Source organism: Leuciscus leuciscus (assembly GCF_965113295.1).
Source record: "Leuciscus leuciscus genome assembly, chromosome: 5".
Classification (NCBI taxonomy): Eukaryota; Metazoa; Chordata; class Actinopteri; order Cypriniformes; family Leuciscidae; genus Leuciscus; species Leuciscus leuciscus.
In genome coordinates, this window is record NC_138729.1 from 25,962,023 (window position 1) to 25,983,813 (window position 21,791).

A 21,791-nucleotide genomic window follows, 5' to 3' on the forward strand; every position below is an offset into this window, starting at 1 on the left:
CATGGTTAATTTCACTTCCCTTGAAATAATAAATGACCTAAAGGCACATAAGCGCCTCCCAAATCAAAACCACCTGGGCCCAAGAATGCCTGTGAGTCCATTGTTTCTATAGACTCCTGCAGTTGAAGAGTGCAATACTTCATCTGCCGAACAGCCTTTTGAATAGTAGTGAAATAGTGAAATATTAATAGTAAAAAAAAAAAAAAAGAACTAAAATAGAAGCCAAGGTTTGAGCACATTTTTTTAGCTCCATCTCCATCAGTTGTATTAAGTGCCATATTGGGGACTCAAAATCACAAATGTATGACTTACCAACTTTCTTGCAGGAGCAAAATAAATAAATAAAAATGCAGGTGAATAGATAGGCAAGTGTTCATTTTGGGGTGATATGAAACAATTGTAGTCAAGCAGAATTAAAGCTAACAAATCAACAGCCCTGTTAGTCATAATATTTCTAATCACCATTTGAATCATAAACAAAAATGTTCACATGCAATTGTGTTTGAAAGCAAACGAAAATATTGGCAAGTTTTTGTCCTGAGACATTTTGTTCGCGTTCCTGTTTGAAACAAACAGTGAAATTCCTTTAAGCCTAAGAAATCACTTCATACATTTAACAGTTCCTCACAAAAGTTCCGCTTTTAAAAAGGTATTTTGTGTATTTAAGTTTATAGGCATGTGATACTGAATGAGCAGGGCAAGTCTGATCTGAAAAGGAGTTAAGAGTCCTAAGCCTTTCAATAAAGACTTGTATGATCTGATTTGCCATGCCCAGACAAAACTCAGCTGGGGATTCCCAGAGGTTATATGGTTCTTTAACTATAGCGCCAAAAATGCACTTACTTATAAATAAGTTTTTACTTGAACAGAATCAGTTAGAAAAAAACTAATCTGATTCCAATTGTTGCAGTTAATGATAAAACAGAATAAAACAGATTTACATTATAGTCTTTACCCTTTCACAGCACACAATTCTGACATTTAGGCCTGCACAGACAGGGCTTAGATTAAGCCAGGATTAAGCCTTAGCTCAATTAGGACATTTAAGTAGGTTTTTTACATTTTTCTTAGAAAAAAGCATCACTGGTGTGCATCTTGAGACAAAACATTGGCACTAACATATTTTAAGATAGCCTATGTCAGTGAAAGTTGCTTTCAGTTAAACAGCTCAAACATGCATTTTATTCGGGGGTTAATGTAAAAAAGAGGCACTGTATGGGCTCTCAGTTTGACAGTTTCGATTCCACTTGAAATCTTTTAAAGCTTAAAACTGCTATAAAAAGATAAATCTACCACAAGGCATTTTTACAACTGCTCTGTGTTTACAGACAGATCCAGCAGCAGCAGCAGCGATGTCGCTCCGCCCACTCCCTCCCTGCGTCACTCCTCACGGCGAATCGCGTGCATGTGTTAAAACTGAGCCTTTACTGTTGCTGCTGTATCCTTTGTGAAAGAGTTGTCAAAGTTGACCAAAAGGGAGGCGATTATTATTTTTATTTTTTTTACAATAACACACAGACGAAAACAGTTAAATGTACATGCGGTACTTATCACAGATCACTATAGGCGTTTCATGAGGACTCGACTTGTGAATGCAGCTAATTTCATTGATTTGGATTAACATTCCCTCTGGTCACGGAAATACAGTCTGCTAACACTTTTTAATGCAGTTTCACGGATGGTAAGTTTTATTTTATATAGTTTATAAGCTTCTCTGAACTCCCCGAGTCTCCCTTCACTGAACTTCTGTCGAATTTTTGTCTTGTGGCTGGTTGTGCTAAGACATCAATGGAGAAAAAATGTTGACTAACGGTTATCCATTCTGATTTATTCACACTGGGATATTACTACCAAATAAGAGCAAGTTACTGTATCTATTATTATGATGAAAGAATCACTTTTTTTAGCCTCAACCAAGTAATTTACATTTGTGAATATGCCAACTTTTAAAAAATAGTCATTTAACAGTCAGTTTTCAGCACTGGAATAGTTAGTCTGAGCACTTAGCTAATTAGTGCACTCTGTATTTTTATTTATTTATTTATTTTAGCTAAATAAAAAGTTTTGCGCTTGATAAATAGTTAAAATTATGTATAATTACATGAAATGGCATATCAGTCTGTCTTCTTGGAAAAAAAGGTTTTATTCTGCGTGGGTCGCCCCCATGTGTGCACCATGTTGACATCACATGACCAGTCATTTTCATCATGCAGTTGAACTTAGTAATACGAATTGTTTAATAATTCTGTGAATAAACAAAAAAACATTGCAGAGTCCACACCACAACTATAATGATAATAGCACAGAGAAACAATATTGTTGGAATCACTTTGAAAGTACAGCAAGTAATCATTTGGCTTTGAACAACACTGTTAAAATAAATAATGCAATACATAATATAAACATAATCAACTTCATTACGTACATTACGTATTATAACAGTTGCCTGCAGAGGGTGCCAACGACCTGTTGTTGTTGCAGCATGACCAAATCCTTGTTTAATATTGGGCAAACAACATTTAATTCAGATGTTAACTTAATCTTTAATGCTTGGCCACTTTTTTACAATAGAAATGCCACAGCCACTGTAATTTCTTTAACAAGAATATGTGGACATTCAAAACATGCAATCTCAGAGCGAGGGTTTCAACTTTTATTTTGAAATCGTGATGAACAACAATTCACATAATTTAGAAACATTGATGTATTCTCCTGTGTTGGTGTTAGCTTATAAATGATTTACGATACAAATCTGGTGAAATGCCGCACGTTGCATTCCCAGGCTAACATTATGTGCAACCCAAACTCAGCACATGCAGAGATGGAGTTTGTTAACTGGAGACGTACTCCACGCATTTAAATGATAACAGCACAACACTTGAAACACAAAGCATGTCTTACTTTATATGCATTTCCAAATGCACATTATTTGAAACCCAAACAAACAGTACATGCAGAGACTGAGTTCATGTTGAGCAGCATTTACTGTGAACAGAGCCGCTCTGAGCCGCTGGAAGTGACGCGTAACCTGCGCGCATGTAAATTATTAAAGTGTCGTGCTTCACTCTGAAACCTGCTGTGCATATATTTATTTAAGTGAATATAAAATTCAACCCGCCAAAAGTAGCTAGTCGGAATAACTGTGATACATGCAACTGCTAAATTCCACCCGCTGGTGTTAAATGCATAGGCCTAGTTCACCCAAAAATGAAAGTTCTGTCATTAATTAGGCCTACTTACCCTCATGACTTGCACTCATCTTTGGAACACAAATGAAGATCTTTTTGATTAAATCTGAGAGCTTTCTGACCCCACATAGACTCCAACGCCAGTGGCGGCTCATCAGGGGAGGCAAGGGCGGCACAGCCTACCCAAGATTTTGAGGTGAAAATGGGAGAAGTTTCTTTGTAATTTCCCCGCTGTAACACCAATCGAATGAAATCGAAAGCACCGCTTTTCTTTCACGACGTACGTGTCAAATCTGCCGATGTAATTACAAATGCTAAGGGATAGAGAAGGGGAGGGGGAGGCAAATCCATAGCCAGACTCTTGGGCCTCAGTTGGTGAAAAAAAATAGCCAATCACCATCAATTGTTTCACTTTCAGCGCTTAGGAGTGTTGAGGAAAATTACAAAGCAGGGGAGGCTATCCTCCCTTAGTATTTCAACTAATCATCGAAGAGACGAGAAATTACTTGATATTAGTTTGAACTGTTGCGCTGATAAATAATATACCACCAAGTACATTTATTATGGAGAGTAGCGATATTGAATATTTGATTGCCAACAAATTTTAAATTAACAGTATTAAAAACGAAGGAAGACTCCATGCCTAAGTTGGATATATAGGCTACAGTAGTCAGCTTCACTAAACGGCCCATTTAAGAAGGGATGGATGTTTGCTTCAATAGGCTAGGTGAGTGAAATTATATTTGTATTATATATTGCTGTATAAGTCTAATTTTCTGTCTAAAAGTGATCAAAAAGCCATTTAAAACAGTCAGGCAAATAATAATAATAATCATCATCGTCATCATCATCATCCTCGGCAGGGGAATCCCCAGACATTACACTTTAGTGTGCCTCCATTTTAAAACCCATGAACTGTCACTGTCCAATGCAACTACCACTTTGACTCTTCAAAAAGTTCATAAAGAGATCGTAAAACTAATCCATATGAATTGACTGGTTTAGTCCAAATGTTCTGAAGAGACATGATCGCTGATGAACAGATTGAATTTAGGCTTTTATTCACATATAAACATTCATCAACTCACACATCAGTTGTGGTAAACGGAAGCTCAAGCATATTCGCTCGATGTGCAAGAACCAATGAGGTTCATTCTTGTGTTACACAGCTTTTCAAGAGGTTTGTTCTTGAGCGTCAAGCAGGTTCGGTTGAGCTTCTGTATGTACGCTGATCAATGTTGAATAAAAAACTAAAGTAAATCGGTTCATATAAAACGATCGAGTCTCTTCAGAAAATTTGGACTAAACCACTCAATTAATATGGATTAGTTTTACTAATTTTAGATCTCTTTATGAACTTTTTGAAGCATCAAAATGGGAGTTACATAGCTGTCAATGGAGGGCCAGAAAGCTCTCAGATTTCATCAAAATTATCTTAATTTGTTTTCTGAAGATGAACAAAGCCTTACAGCTTTGGAACAACATGAGGGTGAGGAATTAATTTTTCATTTTTGGGTGAACTAACCCTTTAACTTCTTAAGCTTAGTTAAACTACAGCATGTGCTTACAATACAGAACAATAATGTGTATTGGTGTGGAGTGGACTCTAATATATTTATCATTATAGTTATCGTTCTTGGTGTGAATGGGCCTTTAGTCTCCTCCTTTTCTTTGTGTCTGTTTCTGCTTTGGTGGGAGAATTACACACTGTTTTCAGTTATGGCAGTCAGCATTTAGACCTCCCATTACCATTGCACCGTTGTTCCTATCCCGAAAAGAGTAAATATCCAATGATCTAATGTACACAATGACCGGTCTCTCATTGTGTATATATTAGATGCAATATGCACTTTCAGAAGTACCATATAAGGTAAGAAACAAGAAGTAAGCTGATTATGATGACTAATCTTCTGAACCAGATTGAACCATTGCACTCATTGGCCAGATTGATTACTTTGCTGTAACTTGTTAGCTGATTGTCAACACATGTTCATATTTTCATGTCATATTCCCAAATTCCCAGTCATGTTCTGATCCATTGTACGAGTCATATGGAAAGCGATAAAATTCCAAGCCAAAAGTCTCAACTATCATTACCAATCTGCAATATGACATTTGAAGCCATTTATTCATCATCCATCTTAAAGGTTATCGATCATATTTCACTGACATGTGATCCTTTTTTATTTGTATAGTTTTAAATTCATATGACAGTAATTATTTTGTGCACTGTGTACAAACTAAATATAGTTGTGTATATACATTAAATACACTATATATATTTCACACTGTATCAGAATTCTGTTGACCTGGGTTTCGTTTCCCGAAGCCAACTATGGTCGCAAGTTCCATCATGCTTTTGTGAAACGCACTCCTGCTTGGTTTCTCCATTTGATCGCTTCATGATAGCTATACAGATCATAAAAATATCAGGTCTTAATGCTTCTTTTGCATGAACCCACCAGCAACAACCTTTAGTGTTACAGCACTGAAGGGGAGAGTGTGTCCTGGAAAAAATGAACAGCAGTGTGTAGTCTAAAATAAGAGACCGTAATGGTGCGTCTAGAGAGAATGGTGAGACTTAGAGCAGGGGAGTGTCAGTGGGTTGTGGTACAGTTGTTGTTTTTGGGTTAAGCTGGACAGTATCTGGCACCCCGCCCGTCAGCAATGCATGGCTCATCCAGAGGGGAGACCACAGGACTGAACCAACCCACCCCCTCTAGATCAAATTCTCATCTGGGGGATTACATCTCTACATCTCATGCTGCACCGTTAGGCAAAGAGTAAGGAAGGATGGCCAGTTTCATAGAAAAAAATTGGGTTTTGTATGGTTGATATTAGGTGCTTTACATATATTTTGCTAGAGTGGTTATCTGTTTAATAAAGCTAACGAGTTGTTAAGGATGGTCAAAGTTCAGAGATAAAGGGAGTCACATTTGAATGGATCCTTGCTGGTTTGAAATTTAAATATTTATCTCTCTCTTGTGGTGCATGGGTCTGGGTGATTGGGTGCAATAAACTGACAAAAAAATGTCAGATGTGTATATGAAAATACAGTGGACCATTAACGTTTCCAGGGATGTGTTTTGCACAAAGTTGAACAATTACAGCAGTACTGGCATTGCTAACATCTTTTTTCTTTCAGCATGTTTGTGAATTTCTAGTTATTTCTAACTAGAATTTCTAGTCTGAACATCTACTAAACTTTCACCCTTAAAAGGTTTTCCTTGCATTTGGTAAACAGAAGTAGCCTATTCACCATTTGAGATAATTGACTGTGTTTACAAGTACAGTAACATTCTGTTATTATTGGGTATTTCCCAATTATGTTAATCATGCAAACGCATTAATCTGATTACCATATCCAGATTAAATCAAAATTTGGTTTCAAGAATCTAATAAAACACCTAACTTGTGCATGTATTACGGTAATCAGAATATATTTTAAAGACCCCCTGTTGTGAAAATCAAATTTTTAATGTTGTTTATTTGTCTATTTGAGGTGTTTTAATATGCTTTAAGACCAAGTGCAAATTCATTAGTCAACACCATTGCTGATGCTGAGTATTTTCTTCTTAAAAATGCAGTGCAACTAACAGTCTCGTAAATGCGGTTTGAAACCGCTCGTTTTCTACTGTCACAAACATGTAACCAATCCCTGTTCAAAGCGTTTCTAAGGATGCTGGATGCCGAAGTCTGACTCTGAGATGGCGAACGGGAACATGGTTACATTAGGTAACATTAGCTGATAACATAGTCAAGCCAAAGGCTAATCAAATAATTACCGTTATGTGTCTGATATTTTAGATAGCGATACATAAAATGCATTACCATTTTGATACATCAATTTGTAGACGACCCTATATAATTCGCTCTTCCTCTTCTTCTTCTTCTGGTTTAAACATATATGGCTGAATGAAATCAATATTTACACTTGCCATTGTGCAGTGTTTAATACATTTGAATGAGTGGATCGGGTATTCTGAGCTGGTGTGATTGAGTGGTGGTGGGGAATAATTTGCATATTCATGGTTCCACGTATACTAAATGAAGCAAGAGTTCAAACAATTCAGACTTTTTTTTTCTCACACTTGTGAGTTAACATCTCGCAATTCTGACTTTATAACTCGCAATTGCGACTATATGACGCATATCTGAAAAAATTCTGAACTGCGAGTTTATATCTCTCAATTCTGACTTTATAACTGACAATTCTGACTTTATAACACGCAATTGCCACTATATCACACAATTCCGAGAAAAAAAGTAGTCCCTTTTGTTTTAGTTCACGGACCATTGTTCAAAATGTAATATCAGGATTAACATTTTAATAACCATAAAAAATGGCAAAACACATTTTTGATTTAATAATATAGCATACTACATATGTTCATGTTTGTGTACTCAAATCTAAAGGGTTTATCCTGTTGACTTCTGCTGACATCGGAAGGGTTTTGCATCATTATTAAGTGCACCCACTAATACTTTTCCAAGTGGCTTCCCTAACCTCTCTGGAAAGCATGGTGATGACCCTTACTTTGTCTTGTCTAGACTTCATTCAGCCCTTGACTTGTGAAAAGACATTTACAACAGAGCTCACTTGGGAGAAACACAGCTTATAGTATAAATACATGTATAGCTTTCAAATGCTGTGTATGTTGTGTTTAACTCATTATACATGAGTCGATTATATATAAGTATTTGAAAATAAAAACTGATGGAAGCCTAAGAAACAATATTAAACTAACTCACTGAAAAAGAAGAAGAAAAAAAACCGTAAAACCAGATGTATTACCAATGAACGGCCCAAAAATAATCCGATTTAAAGCTTCCATTGAAAATCCTTCCATTCATTACTGCCCTATTTCAGTCCATATTGGCATCATTATAAATCATGTTGAAAACAACCATTCATTTGTGGATGGCCATCACTATATTGGTCTTTATGGCAAGTATGGGTACTTGAAGAATTGTACCCTGTGTAGGGTTTCATTTACATATGAGAGCCCCCTGTAAGTGCAATTCATTGTCCTCAATGAGAACGGAGAGTGCATGAATGAATCTGAATGAGGGGGTCTCACTCCTACAGTGTGTCACCTCTGACATCTGCGTATATTACACTGACACTCTTCCCAGCCCCCACGGCCTTCTCACACATTCAGCTGGAAAATGTCCCCGTCGGGTTTCAGTTCTTTCACTTCTTTTGCACTGTAAGTGTTTCCCAACATTTGAATTGGCAGGTTTGATTGTGCTATTGCTTTAAGTCTTTGAATGCTAAAAAACTGTTTAACTTTGTTTGAATTTCGCTTAGAGAATCATTCCCCAGAGGTGACACTAAACCTTGACAACTGTGGCAAGCAGGGCAGTGGTGAGCAGAGTCTGCCACCATGGATGCTCAATGGCACCTTGGATTTCCCACAGTGACGAGTGCTCTTTGACATCGCGATCCTCCTTCCTCCCTTGTTTTGGCACCACTGTAACAAAGGTTTGTTGATAAGGGAAGAAGGAGGTGAAACAAACAACAAAACAAGAGTAAAGGCCAATTTATACTTCTGCGTCGAGTGTACGCCGTAGTGTACGTCGTAGGCTACGCACGTAGGCGACGCCGTCGTGAGCATTTATACTTCTGCGAATGTCTGTGTTGCTCTGCAGTTACACCGCCGAAACGCTAGTTGGCACGGGTGGGTTTTAATGTTCCACTGTGTTTACATTCCTCGCGGCTGTTTTGAGTTTAGGTTTCTACGAGCAATGGCGACTGAAGGAGTCATACAGATGGCTGTATTTCCGCACTTCTTCAAGCAATCTCTCGGTCACTTGGTCTCAGGCACGTGCACACATAGACATCAAAGGGGGCTTGAGCACCTGCCCTTTTTATTCCTGGAGAGAAAGTGCCCTTTTTTCTGGGGTGCTTTTTTTTTATTTTTGAAAATAATATATATTCCTGTTTGCGCACAGCTTCCCTATCAAACAAATATATTTATTGAAGAATAGTATATCTAAATATCAGGTCAGGAGTTCTGAAGCGCTTGTTCTGAAGCCGATTGTATTGCTTCCGCTAAAGAAAATAGTACGCTCCGTCTCTACTGTTAGAATCCTGTGAGTCCATAGCAACGCTCTGTTTTTCATGGCAACGGTCTGTTATACTCCGCACAGCGATCTGTTATCAAGAAATAACACACCGCATTCTACATTGGAATTCAACCAAGCCATGTAATAAAATAAGTTAGTAATAAAATAAGCATATATCACCACCAGGTGATATGCTTTAGTTATTTTGTTTATCCTATTTACCTGCATTGCCCTGTCAATTAGATGCAAATGTGCGCATTTTAACTAGTTGACGCCTAATTTGCATACTGAACGTTACTGAACGTCCCCAGTAATGACTTACATCAAGAGTCTTTCCCCCTGAAATTTAGAAATCTAAATTGGTGAATTTAGAAGAAATCTACAGATGCAAACAGATGGAGGATACACTCTAAAAAATGTAGTAAATCTGAGTAACTGCATCTGGTACATTAATAAATAAAACTGAGTAGAAATAAGTTAACATTAAATATTAAAAATAACAATATTTATAAATTAACTTTTTATTTATGAGTAATTAATAAATTTGCAGATTTTGCTATCTGTAACAAAATAGCAGCAACAGCCCTCTTCAGTTTAGAGTGAATATTTGTGTTGATTTTAAAGTGTTATGTATTCTGATAACACCAACATAATTTAAATGATTTAGTGCCTTGTGCAAAAATAAACAAATTATTAGTAAAACACACCCCTCTGCTTGATGCAGTTATTTAGGTTATTCTAAATATATACTTGAAACTAGTAGCATAGAAAATGTTTTCAAAACATGCACATTGTGGAATGGTTTCCTTTCCTGCTCTATAAACCTAGTGAATACGAAGGAGACCATGGTTTGAACTGATTATTTTGTAGACATCTTTTGAAAATTAAACAATTGCGTGAGTTTGAGGAAGATAAAATTAATTAACTTTTTTAATAATTTTTTTTTAAAGGAAGTCAGAGTTGCATTAATATATATACTTTTTTGTAAAAAAAAAAAAAAAAAAAAAAAAAAACTAATTTTGAGAAGTGCCCTTTATTTCACTTGAGCCCCTGCCCCTCAAAATGTCTGTGCACGTCCCTGCTTGGTCTATTTCCATGGCTCTTCACTGATCTTCGGAATTTGAAAATGGCGGGCGGGCGGTGCAGAGTGCAGAAGATCATTCCGGAAATGCGTAGGAGGAAACGCGATGCTATCCAGCCGACCAATCACAGATCTTGCGGTCTGCGTCGCCGCGACGCGTAGTTAAATTTTTGAGGAGGTGCGCGTCAGGGTACGGCGAAGGGTACGACGTATGGTACACGTCAATGCGTATGCTACGCCGTACCTTCTACGCGCACCCGACGCAGAAGTATAAATTGGCCTTAAGGTTCGCAGCCCCTAACGGATAACTGCTGCATAAACATAAAACACAACATAAATGTCCTAGGCCTGGTCTTCTCTCATCTTGCACTGTTGTCACTCACTCCTCCTTTTATCCTTCCGGAGCTCCTCTGTGGGACTCGAAACTGGTGTGGCATGCAGGTGACGTCATAATTTATTAGCACTCACGCCACCTGCCTCGCTACGTTCCAATTAGGGATACAACAATACAGTTAGCCCACGGTGTAATAAATGCCTCTGTTTTTTAACCACAGTTTTCGGTTCGGTTCTGATGGCTTGGCACATCAGTTTTTTTTGTTATCATATATGCTTAGGCGACAGGAACAATAAGAAAAAGTAAAATTTTTATTGCAATACTCTTTCTTTATTTTACTTAAAAGCAAAAAAAAATATCCACTTGTACACATAGTGTATTGTATAATATTAAATAAATATATATAAAAATTACAACACTGTTGCGTGTCTTGTCATAGAGGTCGGGAATTACCTAAAAAAAGTGCTAGACGGCAGTCTGTAATGCGGATCAAGCTCTTTCGGTTTATCGCTTTCATTCACCTCCAATCACAGAAAACAGCTTCAAATCTTTGGCAATGAACATCCCCCACTGCCTTTGTTATTTGTGTGTCTCTCAGAACCAGTTGAGTATTCTGGTGCTGGAAGGAATCAGCCAGGGACTGTTGCTTTTTGGATGTGACTGTATTACCTGCTCAGCTATCCAGCTTTCAGACAGTGATATTGCTTGGTGATGGCGCCGCAAATGTGCAGTCATGTTGGAAGTGTTTTAAGTTGAGTAGGCGACACGTGTAAAACATTGCAAAAAAACGGAAAGAAGAAAAAAATTCAATTTATAACCACATATAAACCATAGAGGCATATTTGTAGTCTATCTGACCATATGGTTGTTGGGGCAATTAGGGCGGGGCCGAGAGCCGTGGGAACTAGGGATGCCACAATTTTCAATATAATATTGAACTGTTCGGTTGCTATACAGTTTTTACTTTTTTTGTAGCAACTAAAAAATTTATTTTGGCAAGCAGATAAAACATTCCAGTTACTGAAGCATTGCAATAGAATATTACGAACTTCTCAAGGTCAAACTCTTTCCTTGAACAGCTCAGATTTTCTGTAAGTTACTGTAATCGTACCCTTCTAAATGACTGGCAAAGACTCGTTTTGAAAACACCTGTAATAGTCTTTCTGGAAAAATCCAAAGATGTTTGTGTTAGTGAGGTTGAAGGGCTATTTTGGGATATAAACCACAAAGTGCTTGTTGACTGGTGAGATGTGAAGAACATGCCTTATTTTGTAGCAGGCTTTCTCCATGTGTCCGCTGACAGGACTGAATAAGCTGGCAGGTGTGTGGAAGTTTCCAGACTGCACGGCTGCAGAGGCTGCTGCCTCATGTTAAACCAATAAGTATAACCAATGAACAGCATTATCTCTGACATTCCTCATGCATAACTTTATTCAGGTGCAACAGCATTTGTTTTTTTACAGTGGTCATTGAAGTGGCAAATAACAACAGTTAGTACTTAGAACTCCATATTGTTTTAATTGATGGAGCGGGGCTTATTTGGTGTGTCTGCGTGAGAGCGCCCTCTGGAGTTCAGATGGAGCAGCATTTACTACTGATCAGCCGTGCTGCACTGACAAGCTGCGCATAAAATAATTGCGGTCTTTGCCAAATCGCGTGCGGTTTTATTGTGATTAATCGTGCAGCCCTAAAAACCTGTATGACTTTCTTCTCAGGAAAACAAAAGGGAAATTCATTTAGTTTCATTAAGGAAAGGTATTCTTGATATTAAAAACATTACATTCTGCTTAACAGAGAATGAATAGACCTATCACTAACTTTTTTTCTGGGAAATGTCTTAAAGCAGCACTCAGTAGCTTCGGGATTTCTCCGCTGTATTCTCGCTTTTTGCTCGCAGGTCTGTCTTTAGAGCTCCCCCCACAGCTTCGGAATAGATATTTGACAACACTGTTGTAAAAACTCGTTGGTGATTCTCAGACACCAGAGGCTATAGATCAACGACATCAAAGCAGATGGGACGTTCTTTAAAACGTCTTCTTCATTCGGGTTCGGACAGCGTGAGGGAGCACAATAATGACAGCATTTTAGCAGATTTCTTTTGGCCGTAAAGCAATTGTTTACATCGCGAGACCTGATATCACGCGAGACTTCCTGACGCAGCGGCCGGCGGCCCGCCGGCTCAAAGTTGCAAGTGCGTATTTTCCGCTCACGGGCACCAGGGGGGTGCGAAACGACCACCATTCAACCCGAAATAAGTAATATAACCATTCCAATGACTCCGAAGCTGTTCAGTTAAGGTAAAAAAAGTTACTTAGTTCACCTTTAATATAAGTACCGCAAGAGCGATTCGAGAGCAGCCGGCTGATTCATTATGCGCAGCTTCTCCAGAGTGGCTGCACGAGCTCTGATGACGACATAAGCTGTACATAAAGTATTAAATGGAAACTTATAATTTATTTCACTTCAGCTGTGGTAAACTATGCAAACACCACGTGAGTGGTCACTACGGGAAGCAGAAAGTGTCTGACATTATTGAGTGCACTTATTCAATCCCACATTGCACTGCAATAACGAGTGTACAATTGCTGTACGCTCAATGGCTGTCCGAATTGTCTGTCGTTTTCATTCACTCCTTCAAGTGAACAGTACTAGTGGACTAATGTAGGGAATAGTTAATGAGGGTTTAGGGGGCGCTTTCTGATTCAGCCCATGTGTTTTTAGCCCTCATGTTTGCCATGTCTAGTATTGTCCCTGTAACCTTTGTTGGTGAGTGTTATGTTTTGTGTTTCAAGTTTAGTTCATGTTATTTCAAGTCAAGCCAAGTCACGCTTTGTCAAGTCTTTTGTTTATTTTGTATCTGTTCATGTTTTCAATAAACTGTTACATTAAAATAACTGTTTTCTATTTAAATAAATTTTTAAATGTAATTAATTTCTGTAATAATATGATCCTTCAGAAATCATTCTAATATGCTGATTTGGTGCTCAAGAAACACTTCTTATTATCAATGTTAAAACAGTTGTGCTACTTAATATTTTTTGGGAAACCGTGATGTTTTTTTTCAGGATTCTTTGATGAATAGAAAGTTCAAAAGAACAGCATTTATGTGAAATAGAGATCTTTCATAAGATTATAAATGTTTTTACTATAACTTATCATCAATTTCATGAATCCTTGCTGAATAAATGTATTCATTTCTTTCAATGAATGTTATTGACCCCAAACCTTTAAACAGTAGAACTGTATGTGAAATTAAGAATAACATGCATGTTATTGTAGCCATGAGGCGTATAGGATGAGTTAGTTCAATAATCTGTAGCCATATGGCCTCCAGAAGGAAGGAGGGATGTGTTGACTAGTAGGGAAAGGGAAACAAAGGTTGATACGCATACACCAACACTCATAAGACAATGATATTCGTCCTGTTCATATATTATGTTTGCCCTGTTGTCATTTAAATAACATCAGTTGGGATGGTGAAAGTGTAGCAGTTAAAAAATTGACCTTGTGATCTATAGGTCCTAGGTCCAAATACAGGGTATTCAAATAAATAAGGTTGTCGCTGTATTAAGTCATTGTTTTGGATTTTTTGTTTTTGCTAAATACTAATAAAATGCACTACAGAAGACAAGGCTGACTTTAAAGAGCTTAGAGGGAGGTCACAGAAGTGTGGCTTGTTTACTGATAAGAGTTTGCAGTGTGACGACGTATGCAGCTGAACACAAGTGCAGTATTTTAATGAGCTACTGTAACTAATTTAAAAAGACAAATAAAACACATTTTGTTTCCGCAAACAGACGGACTTTAATCTCCTTTCATCTGTTGTTGCTATGGAGTGTCATACTGTTGTCAGCTTGGTTAAATCATCCTCATCTGAATAACTCATGCGTGTTTTGTGTCCATTTTTACAATTCCAGGGCTCCATTCTTGCTATTTTGTTAGATGGTGTTCATTAAATGGTCTATAATCATAATACAGTTGTGTTTTATTTTCTGGTCAAAATGTAGGCAATAATCTGTATGGAGTAGGGGTGTGCGATATCACGGTTTTTGATCGTGGACGATTAAAATGCCTCCACGATCTGCTCTGATTCTATCAGATCAGTTCTGGCGCCTCCATCTCAACGTACTCAACGCGACGTACATTCACACATCACATAAAAGTTCATTATTTGCCTGTGCATTAAAGCTTTGCCGATTAAACATTTCATTCGCGTGGTGTTGCGCGGTTCTAACTAACATACGCTTTTCTGATCGCGAAGCACACACACTAAAACGTCAAGCAGCGGCTAATTACTGGACTTAGTAATCTTTCAAGTCTTATTGCGCTAATACTGTCAAATACACACAAGGTTAACATAAACACAGTTGGTTATGTCTAAAGTAAAAGCACACTTTGAGAAAATGGAAAGTGTCATATGCATGTCCATTAGATGTGCCGGTCTTAAAGTGACAGTAGCCCAATAGAAAACATGCTGCCGCTTGTCCTAAAAGGGATGGTTCGGAGTAAAATCAACCTAGGGTCCTTTTCACCATGACATCGAGGCAACCAAGCTGTTGGGATGCAGTTGGCTGCTGAAGAAAACAAATAATTAAATGTTTACTAGTTGTGTGTCACAGTCACCAGCTCAGTCACCAACTCTGTAACCTGTCTGCACTACACTTCCCAGCATCCCTTCTGGTCCCCACCTGCACTCAGTTAGCCATCACCACACCTGCTGCTGATCATCACCAGATACTGATTCCCTGCACCTGCACTCCCTCATCAACACAGCCTATTCATGGGTTTCATCAGGTCCCTTTCCACAGGTGTATAAAATCAAGCACCTAGATTATGAATGCAGACTGCATTGTGCTTGATTAATACACCTGTGGAAAGGGACCTGATGAAACCCATGAATAGGCTTGTTTGAGATGAGCAAAATCTGCGCAGAACCGATCACCGGTGATCAGCGCGAGATGCATGCCGGTTAGAAATGTGTCCGAGTGCGGACCGCCTGGCTCTGATGTCATGCTGACGTATGTCAAAAATCTCTCGCGAGCGCAAGGCGCACGTGTCGGATTTTGCAGTCGAGCGCAGTTGCTCTCCACCGACTGCGCTGATCAAAAGCACGATGGGAAACGACTTGCTGACGACACAGCTTAATGCTCATTGGTTTAAACAACTGTGATGTATTGTTCTCTTTTAAAATGTATGATTTTAAAACTCTAATATCAGGTTTTATGTGTATTTGTTATGTGTGAATATTCCCAAACTATCTGACAGTGCGATCTCTTTGGGTTATGCAATTTATTTTTTATAAAAAAAGAAAATAAATAAAAACACATATGTCTGTATTAAAGAAAAAAAAATATTGATAAACATGTATTTGGAATGGAATTAAATAACAAGTACTTTGGGTGTCTTGTTCATTTTATTTATTTTCATATAAAAGCAACAGAACTTGAATTACATCCAGTTTATTAGCAACACTGCACGAGCGTGAATCCCGCGATATCCATCTTTGATCTCGCAATGGTCAGATCCACTACGAGAAGAGAGATCTGTCCGGCTTGCCTGCGCTTTTTTCACTCCTCCCCTCACTGCAGCCGCCTACTCTCGCATACATTTCAGGCGAGGCAAGGCGCATCTCAAACAAGCCTATTATCAACCTGCATCACCCTCAAATCAGTGTCTGGTCTCGTCAACGTTACTGCTATGTAAACGGTCAGACTCCTTACCTGAACACTCACCTGAGATCGTCCTGTCAAGTCCCCTGTCTCCTGTCTGTCATCCCGATCTCCAGTCATCATGTTCATCCTTCACCTGCACAGAGTTTCCACTTCAGTCTTCTTCACCTATCAAGTCACCATCGTCTGGTTCCCGCTGCTGTCCCATCACTCTGCTTTTACTTGAATAAAACATTTCACCTTACCATCTGTCTGTTCTCTTCTGTGTGTGTGACATTGTGATTGAGTTGCATGAAACCATTAAAGCTGCATTCAGCTATTCTATAATCTTCATAGTCAAAACTGTCTATAAGAACAATGGAAAGTGATCTGCAACTCTAATGTAGTCAACAAACCTTGATCAGGATCAAGAATCAACTATGCCTTTTTAAATCTCATATATACTGTCTGTATACACACAAAAAAAAGTACAAAATTATGGTAAAAAACTGGCAACTGTGGTTGCCAGAAATTTACAGTATAAAACAGTATTTCATTAACTGATATATTGTTAATTTACTGAGTTATTGAAATACTAATATCTGTTTTATACCATTGTAATACACTGACAACCAATCACAGTGGTGATAAGAATCACATGATGAATCAAAGCTCATCACAAGCAGCGTTCCCACATGCTGAGAAAGCTAATATTAGTATATAGAAGCTGCACAGTGTCATTCGAAAAACTCTAAACACCATCATGGTAACACACATGAAATTTAAAAAATGCAATAAACATTAACAACATTAAATGTAACATAAAATCCTAATGTACATAACTGATTAGAAAAGTGTTCCTCTGGACTGGTTCTCAGTCAGTGAACGTCTTCTCAAATAAGGACTATTAATATGAGTGGTTTAAATGTGGTCTAATGCCGCTGGTTGCTGACCCAGTTTCTTGTAGCCACTTTGAAGCTGCGATTTGTTGCTCTATTAACCAGTCTTTGTTGGCAATCTGACAGTGGCGTGTGTGAACTACGTACAATCACACAACTACACTGTATCCTGTACTTCTAGTGCCTCATTAACTAAATAAAAATACTATTTAACATTACAAATAGCTCAATCCCATGAATAGATTCATGTTGTTGAGCAAAATCTATTTATTTTGGCAACTAAAAAAAATGTTTTGGTCAATAATGAAACCCATCACTTAAGTCGTAAAGAATCACATTTGTCAGATCAAAGAAGAGATGAAGTCCACCCCATAATCGATGGCTATAGATCATAAAGCACTGACGTGGGCCTGAGGGCAGAACCCGTTTACGGTTGCTCTCAGCAAGACCTCTGTGATTAGTGGCAGTACGGCCCTTCTTTGGAAAACTCAACTTAATTCATGTTTCCACAGTTGGCATCCAACTTTATTATTTGTCAGTCAGTGTTCTCCGACCACAGCGTTCATTTTTCAAAATATTCCTCTTTTTTCAGGAATCACTTCACAGCGTGAGCTTGCTTGATTTGTATGTCAAATGTGTGTATGCGAAGTGAAGGATGAAAACATCCACGTCCATGATAAACGGTTCTATTAAATGACGAGAGAGCTCTGTAATGTGATCCTAATGAATAAAACAAAGAGGAGTTGAAAGACCACCCTAACAGAGTGACAAATGCTGTTGGACTCTAGAGTTCAGTGCTGGATTGGTATTTCTCTTTGAAATATTCTCACATTTTTTTCTTTTTCTTTTAAATGTATTTACAGAGCTCTGAGCTCAGGCGGTTCAGCTTCCATTATGTCATTGTTTGGCTAAGCTGGAGAAGTGTATTGTTCTAGTATAATCGAAACAAAAAACGTAACTTTTTAATTAATCTGAAAGACCAAAGCACAGACATTAAATATGTCCTATATGGCTAATAATGACCATTAATCATTTTTTCATTGTTCTTTTCAAAAGCAATGCTTGACAGATTTTCATAATACTAAGTCTTGTTTGTTTTAGTATGAAAGGCTTATTTATTCCAACCATGTGGAGTTCATGGTTTTACAGCCAGCATTGATCGCGTCTTGTTTTGCAGTGCATTTACTATTGTGTTTCTGCAGTGGATAAAGCAGAGTGCATAATGTCCATGTAATGAATATCAAAAAAGTGTCCTCTTTAGCTTTAATCCCCTTTCTTGGGCTTTCAATATGGGTCAATTCAATGGGAAACATGGGGATGTTGTCGTTGGCAGAAGCTCTTCTCAGTGTCACTGGCTTAAGAACGTTTACAGACACTTTATGTCGCTGGACCAGAGGAAGTAGCTCCTGATGATTACCATTCATTTCAAAGGAACAGTTTTTTTTATACTTAAATCATTTTTATACTGTACAAACTGTATATTATATACCCTAACCTTAGCCCTAAATCTACCCATCACAGAAAACTTTATTAAAAGTGGCAGTAAAAACATTTATACTTAATATATTTCAAATAAATGTTGAATCAAAGAATCCTGAAAAAAGTATTCCACAAAAATATATTTAGCAGCACATTGATAATAATAAGAAATGTTTCTTGAGCACCAAACTAATGACAATTCAGCTTATACCATCACTGGAATAAATTATATTTTAAAGTAGCCTATATTAAAATAGAAAATAGTTATTTTAAATAGTTTTTACAGAATATAATGATAGCATTTTCATGTTTGGTAAACTAATCCTTAAAGCTTTTCCCTGCTAAAATCTCATTTAATGTGTGCCAGTGTTTTTTCTCCTAATCTGCATTTGCTTTGTTAAATGAGTCGCTATTATTTGAGGAACTAAAACATCAATAATCATGAATGACATGATGACAGAAATATAAACACTTGAACTGGCCATTCAGCAACTCAACCAAAGAGAAAATGGGAGGTCATTGTGTGTGTAAGTGGCACAGGGGAGGGGTGAGACTAATCCTATTGCATGTGGGTCTTTTCGGAGGGTGAGTCTGGGGTCTGCAGACCTTCTGTGTCCCTGTGACAGCGCTATGCGGTGAGAGGTCTAGTGCCTATATATGTGCTTGAATGGAGTAAGGAACAAAATCTCAAACATTTTAAAAGGTAGGAGGAAGATGGTGATAAATGTGTTTTAAGGGGCTATAACTTTTTGGGTTTCTTTTTAATGTAATGTAATGTAAATTGTGGGGAACTGTTGTGTGTATAATAATCTCTTAACAGACAAGTATGTCACATCCTGTGGAAAGACAAAGCTTCACTGTAAGCAGGTTTTCATATGCAATACAGTTTCTTTCATTTCTCATATTATCAATGACATGATTGCATATTGCATGCCTAGTTGTTGATAGAAATGTTTTAGAATTGCCATTTATAAACTGCATGACTTATTGAGGTTAAACTCTTGAAAGGGGTTTTGTCCTCTGGTATTAGCTGTCACTTTACTTTTCTGGTCTGCTCTATAAGACTTCAGTTGACAGTTGGATATACATCCCCCTCTTGTGTATATAGCTGTGCTAAGTAATCTTCTCACAGTTTAATCTGTGTTTTTTTCCCCCTAATAATGGACATTAATGCAAAGTTGATATGTTGTTCCACATAAATGCTCCATTATCTTTTATCACAGAAGGATTTTGCTCTCATAAGAGAGCTCTAGTAGTTTGTGTGATGCTCACAGAGGCCAAAGCCGTGTTATTTTGAGCAAAACCCCATAGTAGCAATTTGATTGTGGTCTTTGTCTACAGCATATACTTAAAAATGCCAGAAATGTGGTCTACCAGTCCAAGAGTTCGAGCTACATGATCACAACATCTGGCTGGCAGTTTCAACATTTATTGTCAGGTTACATTCCACGAGGTTAAGGTGAATAAGAACTGAAAGGAAGTTTGCTTTTCCTTTCTGTCTGCTCACTGTGCATTGAATAATGTCAACCACATTGATTCTCCCCCTACTGAATGTCTGTATAAACAGCCAAATGACACATCTGTAAAAAAGCCCATAAGACTATTATTGGAACCTTTTCCAGTTCATGAATTCTGTCAGTCAAATGAAACGGCTGGTATATAGGAAGCTTTCTTTGTTGTCATACTTACGCCAATTTCTGTTCTTGTGCGTACTGAGGTTGAGCAGCAAATGAGCCATGACTGCAGCGCTTTAACATGAGTTCATGCCTGCTGACTTTCTTTGTAATGGCAATTCTATTTATTTTCTTTCTGATTAGGTGGACGTCTGTGGCGCCTGTGAGTCAGGATAGATCTCGACTCCCAACGATCTGCTATTTTCCACTTTAATGGTATTGGAAATCAGATTTGGCACGCACCAAGACGACCAGCTAATGGCACACGTTCTCTTGTTACCCCTCGAAGAATAAACGTGCCCTTCTTCCTCAGTCTCCGTGCTTTCCTTTTGTTTCTGCGGATGACATCATGGACCTCTGTGGTCTAAGAGTATCACAAGTGGACGCCAGCGTTCTGGATCTGAAGTCTGTGAGGTCAGTGTGTCATTTTGAGAGGAATGTGAAGCCATTTTAATGCGTCTGGTTACAGCCACCACTGAAGAGCCTTGACTCAACATGCAGGGGCGGCCCAGGCAGGCCCAGCAGCAGCAGCTAGGATGCCTATCACCCAAGAAAATGCCCTGAACCATCTCCCCCTCCTGGAGAACTGGCTCAGGGCTCGAGAAAAGGACCGAGACGAGGGCGATGAGTCTCGGATGAGCGCAGGTGGTGTTTGCCAGGCTGCCATCTGCAAGCTTGTGGAATACATCCAGCTAAACTTTGCTGAAGTTGAGAGTCCTTTGTACAGTAGTAGCCCATTTAGAGAGGAAACTGATGCTGAAGTGAAGGCGGTCTACCTGAACAAGTCTGAGGAAGATGGACCGGAGTTCGGGCTCAGCTTTGGAAATATTCCCATTTTTGGAGACCCCGAGGGGAAGAAGAAAGGGGTCAGGAGGAGGCGCAGGAAGGGCGATAAAGGCCCTGTGTTGGATGTCGGGTGTATTTGGGTGACTGAAGTGAAAAAGAACAGTCCAGCAGCCCACTGTGGAGATATTAAGCTGCGAGATGAGCTGCTGTCACTAAATGGACAGCTGATGGTTGGGGTCGACGTCACTGGAGCCAGGTAAGACGTCTGAATTTGTTTACAATCAGCATATAATATGTTATGCTTTATTTCGTTAGTTAGTTTGGTTAACAAAATAAGTAAGCATAGAGCTGAATTTCTCAGATATTCAAGCCCATGCTGTTGACTTAATGAGTTTGTCTTAGCTTTGAATCTCTCTGTATTTCATTAATTGAGAAAAGGTGTGCACTGAAAGCATTCCTCTTTCGTCTTGTCATCATGTAAAGTAATTTGGGTGTGCTGGAATCCATTGACAGTATCTGGAGTACCCTCATTATTTAAGATTTCCCCTCAATCTTTAAAAGCCAATGGGAAATGGGCCTGCTATAATTCCATTGTAATCGTGCTAAAAAGTCAAAAGTATTGAACTAAAACGAA

The 21,791-nt window shown here is 38.3% G+C and overlaps 1 protein-coding gene across 1 annotated transcript in view; it reads left to right on the plus strand.

The window, feature by feature from the left end:
* The first annotated feature begins 1,467 nt into the window (after positions 1-1,467).
* pdzd2 (PDZ domain containing 2) overlaps positions 1,468-21,791 on the plus strand; it is an 81,315-nt gene continuing 60,991 nt past the window's right edge. The window contains exons 1-2 of the mRNA XM_082168742.1: positions 1,468-1,681; positions 20,516-21,413. Coding sequence (XP_082024868.1) covers positions 20,908-21,413 — 506 coding nt within the window. The 5' untranslated portion in view covers positions 1,468-1,681; positions 20,516-20,907. The remainder of the gene's footprint in view (positions 1,682-20,515; positions 21,414-21,791) is intronic.